General features: G+C 43.7%; 1 protein-coding gene and 1 non-coding gene across 3 annotated transcripts in view; both read right to left on the bottom strand.

Moving 5' to 3' along the window:
* Positions 1-536: 536 nt before the first annotated feature.
* CCT8 (chaperonin containing TCP1 subunit 8) overlaps positions 537-8,388 on the bottom strand; it is an 86,149-nt gene continuing 78,297 nt past the window's right edge. Inside the window, exons 11-16 of one of the 2 annotated variants that reach the window (XM_063956435.1) lie at positions 5,064-5,179; positions 4,486-4,557; positions 4,178-4,342; positions 3,978-4,097; positions 2,464-2,578; positions 662-751 (exon numbers count right to left, since the gene is read on the bottom strand). In XM_063956435.1, the coding sequence (XP_063812505.1) occupies positions 2,483-2,578; positions 3,978-4,097; positions 4,178-4,342; positions 4,486-4,557; positions 5,064-5,179 (569 nt within the window). In that variant the 3' untranslated portion in view covers positions 662-751; positions 2,464-2,482. Of the gene's footprint in view, positions 752-2,463; positions 2,579-3,977; positions 4,098-4,177; positions 4,343-4,485; positions 4,558-5,063; positions 5,180-8,388 lie in introns of both variants that reach the window. The other variant, XM_063956436.1, reaches the window with a different exon arrangement.
* On the bottom strand, positions 8,102-8,208 carry LOC135054219 (U6 spliceosomal RNA). Its single transcript, XR_010243429.1, has one exon. It is a non-coding gene; the product is annotated as a U6 spliceosomal RNA (small nuclear RNA).

Genomic DNA, 8,388 nt, shown 5'->3' with positions numbered 1-8,388 from the left:
CCTGCAGGGAAGTTACTTAGAGAGTTTGGAAGATATTCACCTAGATCATTTACCTTACTAGGTTACTATTGGCAAACAACTTGTACCACAAAGTTTCTGAGCAGAGATCATCCATGCATTTCCTGACCAAGGTGGTTTCATTTTCTCATTAACTAGTCGTGCATCATCTACTTCTCTGGTTATGGATAAGCTTAACTTGGGACAGCTCCACATCAATCTTGAGAAGACTGGAATAGGTGGGCCCATCCTAGTCCTTACTGGGAGTCACAGAGAGCAACGCAACCTCTGCCCAGCACATAAAATGTTAACAGTGTTGTTGACCTAGGTACAAATACTTGAGACTTTGGTGGAGAACTTTGCAGAGTCACAGTATCATCTCTGCATGCCTTCCAAAGACTCGTTACAGATGCTACACTGGATTCAGAGGAAGATTTAATGGCAAGTACAAATTTCCATTATCTAGGGTCTACTTTTGAAAAATGTTATACCAACTCAATTTTAGAAAGTTTTAAAAACAAAATACATACAAAGAAAAGTAGAAGGGTTTTGGACTTTATTGTACAGTATTTTTAACTTAAGTGAACAAAATCTTAGACAGCTTCTGCTGTCCCTCATGACATACAATAATCAGACAATCCATAATGGAAAAACAGATAAATAAAGCCGGTGGTGTTCAGTCGTTTTGGTCGTCATCCCAGTCCTTTTTCCCCGCTGGTGGTTTTGGCCCTCCTGAGGGTTTTGCCATGATTATCTGATGGAGCAATAAAGATCATTACAGAACAGAATTATCTCCTTTACAACATGCAACATTCCACATAGAACCTACCTTAGACCAACGTAGAAGTCCTTATCACACACACACACATTCTGTGGGCAGAGAATCATGGGAAAGCCGGCTATATTTCCCATTACAGCAAATATCCATGGGTTAGAATTTGCCCTGAGTCCACTGGCTAACATTAACTAACCCCTCTCTCACCACTAAGTAGAAAGAACATTTTTTTCTGGTGCTTACCTGTTCTATAATACAGATATGACCTAGCAATTCCGGCAGGCACTTTACCCACTGTCCGATGGTATTTTAAAGTGGGAAGACCAGCCAGACACTTTAATATTTTGACAGAAGCATGATCACCCCTGCACCCCCCAGTATCAATGAGGCCCTGGGAAAAATGGTTTCATGGAGCAGCCCCAAGGGTTAGGTCAATGGGAGGTTAGCAAAATGTAATAATGGAGCATTTTAACTCATTAGGAATGAACCCAACCATATACCCCAAACCCAGCAGTGTTAAATCTCTAACATCAGCTGCGTCTGATGACCTGCAGGCCTACCCTAATGCTGGTGGTGAGTGCAAGTAAATTTGGGCAGATAGGAATAATCAGTGCCTACCCAATTATTGGATGCAAAATAGGGGCGCCAGGAATCACCAACAGACCACAAAAGACAAATATATATCAGTTTGTGTATGTACTATATAATGGATTAAGTTGTGGGAGAGATGGGGGGGGGGGGGTGTCTTTAATTTGAAAAACAGTAATAAAAGGTTTTAAAAATGGGAGACACGTATATTTTTCCATAACAACTCTTAAAATATTTCAGATATGGGCAAGGATTCATTATATTTGCTCTGCTTCCAGCTATTCCTCAACTCCAATTTATTTATTTAACATGATAACAGCATGAGCCACTAGCCCTGCTCCTCCTTTCAAATGCAGAATGCCCACAGCTACTATCAGGGAGATGGAGGAATTGTCCGCCATACAAAGACAATTGTAGAAGATTTTATTGAAGATTTAGGGGTAAATTTACTATAGCTTCTAAAACAAAGAATTGGTGATGTTGCTCATAGCAACCAATCAGATGCCGTCTATCATCAGCTCATTTTCTAAAATGCAATAGGGAAAAGATAGACCGCATCGGATTGCTTCTTATGGGTAACATCACCAATTCTCTGTTTTAGAAGCTTTAGTAAATGTACCCCTTAGTGGGGAAATTCTACTATGAGAAAGAACTGTGATATGTGTTATGCTAGGTTACTGTGCCAAGAATCATGGCTCTTGGTACATTATTAACACTTGAGCTCATAGTCAAATTAATCAGTCATATAAACTAGCTATAATACTATATAATCTGTATCGCTGGCAAAATTCAAACTGAGACCTTGGGGTTCCGGAGTTCCACAATAGGCTGACAGAGAAAGGAAATTCACTTTATTCTTCATTCAGACCAAGAGGATATTATCTTGAGTGACAACAGGGTTACAGTCTGGTTTAGAGAGTATTAACGTAGAGCTGAACGTGTACAGTAGCCAGGCTGCAGCTCCCGCATAGCGCAGAGCTGTGAAGGTGTTATATACAGTGCTGGTTATTTCACTCACACACAAAACCCAAACCAGGCTGTTAGTAAGGTAGTGTACGTGTGCCCATGCAGTGTGCAGTCCGTGCATGGTACAAAGCTGGCACCTGCTCTTTCACATAAGACCTAATATGTCTCCGGCTCATCCTGCCAGTCATCCTTATCCCAGTGACCTTGCTGTTTGGGGGCTCTTGGTCCACCAGCTGCTTTTGCCATTATAATCTACAAGTGTTTTACACAGTTCAGTGTGAACAAAATGAAAAGCACCACAGATTTCAACATGTATACCCTGCTGCAAAGGAGCAAGAATAAACTGTGATCATATAAAACATACACTGAACAACAGGGATCCCCGACAGCAAATCTATAGATCAAACTATTTGGTGCCTTAGTGTCCCTGCCCACCAATTAAACAGGAGAAATGCCCGTCACCCAATCCCCACAATGTATGGAGAGAGCAGAGTATAATTATAGTTTTTCTTCTTGGACAGGTTTTTGTCTTATTCCAGTGAATCTGTGCCATGTGTTTATCAGGAAGACTTATTTATGATGATACCCTATCCTCCAACCTTTCCCATTCTAACAGCTCCTTCTGTCTGTACTTCAACTGTACCTATGCTGCTGCTCCTCTTTGTTTTCCCCAAGGTTCTGTCCTTGGTCCCCTTATCGCTCTACAACTCCTCCCTAGGTGACCTCATCAGCTCCTATGGTTTACACACCCCTTTATGACGACGATACACCAATCTATTTCTCCTGACCTGACCTCTGCCCCTCTACCTGTACTCTCATATGTCTGTCCCAGCGTTTTCTTAAGCTCAATATGCCTAAAAGTAATCCTATTTTTTTCACCGGCCTCCATGGTCCCTCTTCCCACATCTCACTCTGTGGATAACTCTAGCCTCTCTCCTGTCCTCCAAGCCTGCAGTGTGGATGTCATCTGAGGCTATGCTCTCTCCTACACTCCTTGTCATCTCCTGCCTGGACTACTGTAACATCTTACTCTCTCCTGCCTCTACACCCTGTTGCTAACCTAATCTCTCTCACCGTTCTCATTCAACCTTTCCTTCTTTCTCAACTCCTTCACTGGCTTCCTTCCCCCTACAGAACACAGTGTAAGCACCTCACCATAAAGTCCTCCATCACTACAACCCCTCCCTACATCTTAAATCCACACTCCATCTACTCCTCAGATTGTGTCTTGCCTCCTCTGATTAGCTCCTCCCACTTCCAGGACTCTTCCTGGGCTGTCTCTACTGTGCATCCACTCAGAGCGAGCCAGCGACTCAGAATAGTTCTGTCTGCCCATCAGTAGCTCCTGTTAATAACCCTCTAATTTTCTGGTACAACTATTACAGTTTGGCTTTGTCCATTTGATCCCCTTTCTATACAGTATTGTGTTTATTCAGGTTATTGGACAGACCCTTTATGGCATATTATAAATAAGAGGATAGAGACAGTATCTGCTTTTAACAAGCCTGAGAAGTGATTGGATTCTGATAGCAGAGACAATTAAACACTTACAATTGAGAACAGAGCTCATCAGCAACCCACTGAAGAAGTAGGTGGCCAAACTGTTACTACTAATATGCCTCATTGCAGTCACTGCGCTCTACACACTTACCTGATCTACTCGCAGCACAGTCACGGCAGCATTTGTAGCCAGCTTTATCCCCCAAAATTTTACAAGGTAAGTATCAAAGATGTTACTTTCCAGCATATCTTTCACTGCCGCGGTCTCAGCCTGGAATCACAGTAAAGATTCGTTGGAGTCCAATCAGTTGCTACAGCACATGATACATGCAGGCGATGATACAAACGTACCTCTATATCAAAGCCCACATTCTTGTTCCCCTCCTGATGCATTGCGTACAGCTTGGAGATAACCTCATTAGCTTTCACCCCGGAGTTTTCTGCAAGAGCTCTGGGAACAGCCTCAAATGCTTCTGCAAACTTCTTGATGGCGTACTGGTCCAGTCCCGGACAAGTCTGACAGGAGAGATCACATGGACATTACTTCCGTTATCTATACACCAAACGCCGGGAAGACACACAAACCTCTAAAAGGTAAAATTGCTGAAACAATAAAGATAATGAAACAGAGAAAAACAGTGTGTGTAGACCCCACTTACCTCCCCATAGGACGTTATTTGCTTCGCCAATTCGATATCTGAGGCGCCGCCACCAGGTAAAAGGCGCTTATCCTTTAGTGAGACAGGAACAAGCATATGAGGTACACTTATAACTAGTGTCGCTGTAAAAGTGCATTTTAGTCTGCAGCCGTCTAACAGGAAAGCAGACCTACTGTATTACGTGATTATTCAGACGGGATGCGGTCAAGATCCCACCGGTGGGAATCCCGGCGGTCAAAATACAGACACGGAATCCGCACCGGCACAATGCAGACATTCTCCCTCCTTGGGTGTCCACGACACCCATAGAGGGAGAATAAAATAGTGTGCAGAGCGTAGCGAGGCACAGTGCCCGCAGCGTGGCGAGCGCAGCGTGCCCGCAAGGGGCTGCGTTCCGCTCGCCACCCCTGTCGGGATTCTGGTCGGGATTCCGGTGTTGGTATTTCGACCGCCAGGATCCCGTCCAGCGGGATTTCGTACTGATCCCATTCAGACGTTCATCTACTACTACAACTTACTGGACGGTCTGTATCAGGGAAGGGCGTCACAAGAACATGAAAGGCACAACATTTACTCACCCGCGTGAGGACTTTGAAGGTATTGACGGCATCATCCACTGCCCGCTCCACGTCATCCATGTGGTTGTCTGTAGAACCCCGTACGATGATTGTTGCTATGGCGCCATCCTCCTTTTCTAAATACACACAGAATCTGTCACCATATTATACAGAAACCAACCTAAACCTCCAGCCGGAGCTATCTCCATACTGGTATGAATGGAAGACATAAAATAAGATTTTACTTACCGATAAATCTATTTCTCATAGTCCGTAGTGGATGCTGGGGACTCCGTCAGGACCAAGGGGAATAGCGGCTCCGCAGGAGACAGGGCACAAAAGCAAGCTTTTAGGATCACATGGTGTGTACTGGCTCCTCCCCCTATGACCCTCCTCCAAGCCTCAGTTAGGTACTGTGCCCGGACGAGCGTACACAATAAGGAAGGATTTGAATCCCGGGTAAGACTCATACCAGCCACACCAATCACACCGTACAACTTGTGATTTGAACCCAGTTAACAGTATGATAACAATGAAGTAGCCTCTAAAAAAGATGGCTCACAACAATAATAACCCGATTTTTTTTTTGTAACAATAACTATGTACAAGTAATGCAGACAATCCGCACTTGGGATGGGCGCCCAGCATCCACTACGGACTATGAGAAATAGATTTATCGGTAAGTAAAATCTTATTTTCTCTAACGTCCTAGTGGATGCTGGGGACTCCGTCAGGACCATGGGGATTATACCAAAGCTCCCAAACGGGCGGGAGAGTGCGGATGACTCTGCAGCACCGAATGAGAGAACTCCAGGTCCTCCTCAGCCAGGGTATCAAATTTGTAGAATTTAGCAAACGTGTTTGCCCCTGACCAAGTAGCTGCTCGGCAAGTTGTAAAGCCGAGACCCCTCGGGCAGCCGCCCAAGATGAGCCCACCTTCCTTGTGGAATGGGCATTTACAGATTTTGGCTGTGGCAGGCCTGCCACAGAATGTGCAAGCTCAATTGTACTACAAATCCAACGAGCAATAGTCTGCTTAGAAGCAGGAGCACCCAGCTTTTTGGGTTCCTACAATATAAACAGCAAGTCAGACTTTCTGACTCCAGCCGTCCTGGAATTATATATATATATATATATATATATATATATATATATATATATATATATATATATATATATATATATATATATATATATATATATATATATATATATATATATATATAATTTGTTTTTTTTTCAGGGCCCTGACAACGTCTAGCAACTTGGAGTCCTCCAAGTCCCTAGTAGCCGCAGGCACCACAATAGGTTGTTTCAGGTGAAACGCTAACACCACCTTAGGAAGAAACTGGGGACGAGTCCGCAGTTCTGCCCTGTCCGAATGGAAAATCAAATATGGGCTTTTGTAAGACAAAGCCGCCAATTTTGACAATCGCCTGGCCGAGGCCAGGGCCAACAGCATGGTCACTTTCCATGTGAGATAATAGGATTTTGGTACTTACCAGGTAAATCCTTTTCTTTGAATCCATAGGGGGCACTGGAGTACTCTTGGGATATGGACGGGCGTAGCCGAACAAAGGCACTGAATATTCAAATTTAGGACCCTCCCCCCCCCTCCATATCCCCAAGTACCTCAGTGTACTTTGCCAGTGTTTTTTACTGAGCGAACAGGATATAGAGAGGTTGACAATGGAGAATCCCTATAACATAACGGACAACCACAAAGTTGATCCGTAACCTTATTGTCAACTAAACAGTTGACACCTTAACCGATAGAACTTTATAATTTGAGCCAATCGGTGAAAATGTGTTACCATAAGCTCCTTTGAGCTTAATACCACCCAAATAAAATTTGTTCACTAAGCTCCCTTGAGCTTAAAACAACCCAGGTAAAACTGCTCTGGGTGGGCGTCCAGTGCCCCCTATGGATTCAAAGAAAAGGATTTACCTGGTAAGTACCAAAATCCTATTTTCTTTATCATCCACTAGGGGTCACTGGAGTACTCTTGGGACGTACCAAAGCTTCCCTCGTGGGCGGGAGAGCTGTTTGATACTTGTAACAGTAGGCAGGCCAAAGCTAAATGCTGATGGCGCCACCATTAATAACGTATAAACGTGCACAAACGTGGTGCACTGAAGGCTATGTAGCCGCGTCGTAGACGCTCCACGACCCGCTGGGTCTGACATTCCCACAGAACCTGTGGGATGAGCTATTACTGACGTAGGCGATTGTAACTTAGCCTTAAAGTAAGCCTGACTTGTAGTCATTATTATTATCCAACTGGATAATGTCTGCTGAGAAACTGGCTAACCCCAGTTGGCAGCATCATAGAGACCAAACAACGTATTCATATCACGTACTGTAGACGTTTGGTACATATATAAACGCGTAATGCGTGTACCACATTCCGAATTCTAGAATGTGCTGTCCCCACAGGAACCACTATTGGTATATTGATGTGAAGAATACGAAAGCGGATTTCGTCCGAAGATCTGCTTTGTCATGAGAAACTGAAATACGGTGGCTTGGAATACAAGGCACCCAAATATGAAAACAAAACCCTTGCCGAAGCACCCTTGCCGAAGGCAAGGCTAGAAGAAAAATGTTTTCCAAAGTGAGAAACTTAATTCTCATTTGTTGTAAAGGTTCAAAAAATATGAAACTTAATTCCCCTTTGTTGAAAGGGTTCCAAAATATGAAAACTGTAATAAATCTGAACCCAACCTCAAATCGCCTGGCGCTGTAGGTGGGATAAATAGAGTCTGAACTTTGGTGACACCTTGTAGAAAGATGTTTACAGACGCAAATAGAGACAAACGTCTTTGAAAATACGTTTACCACACAGATACCTGCACTGTTAGTGCAGATGAACGCAGTTTTCCATCCCATCCCGTTTAACAGAATACGGGTACTTGAAGTATGATGTTGGAAACTTCCGAGGTTTACAACCTATGTAAGCACACGAAATTTTTTAATAATGAGCTGCCTTAAGCGGCTTACTATTTCGTTACATGGTTGGTATAACCGATACTGTAATGCTCTATTTTTTTAAGAGGGCGGTCTTATGGAACGCTTCACGAATTTGCGTGTCATCCTTGCGCAGGGGCCATGCTAATCTTCTCTGTATCGTTCCAATTTTAGTATATGTGCTGCCGAAGCGAGCACTGAACCCTCACCCCGTCAACCGCAGCTGCGGTACATAGATAATAGGTACATAGGTAACTATGGGTAAAAGAACGTTCCCTGATGTAACAGGTTGGACGTATTATGAGCGGGCCAAGATCGTGTGCAAGTATTCCTTGAAAAATCAAGAAGCAAACTTCTCCAAAACCCATGAGATACCAC

The sequence above is a fragment of the Pseudophryne corroboree genome, chromosome 2 (assembly GCF_028390025.1).
Source record: "Pseudophryne corroboree isolate aPseCor3 chromosome 2, aPseCor3.hap2, whole genome shotgun sequence".
Lineage (NCBI taxonomy): Eukaryota > Metazoa > Chordata > Amphibia > Anura > Myobatrachidae > Pseudophryne > Pseudophryne corroboree.
This window is presented reverse-complemented; position numbering and strand designations above follow the sequence as displayed.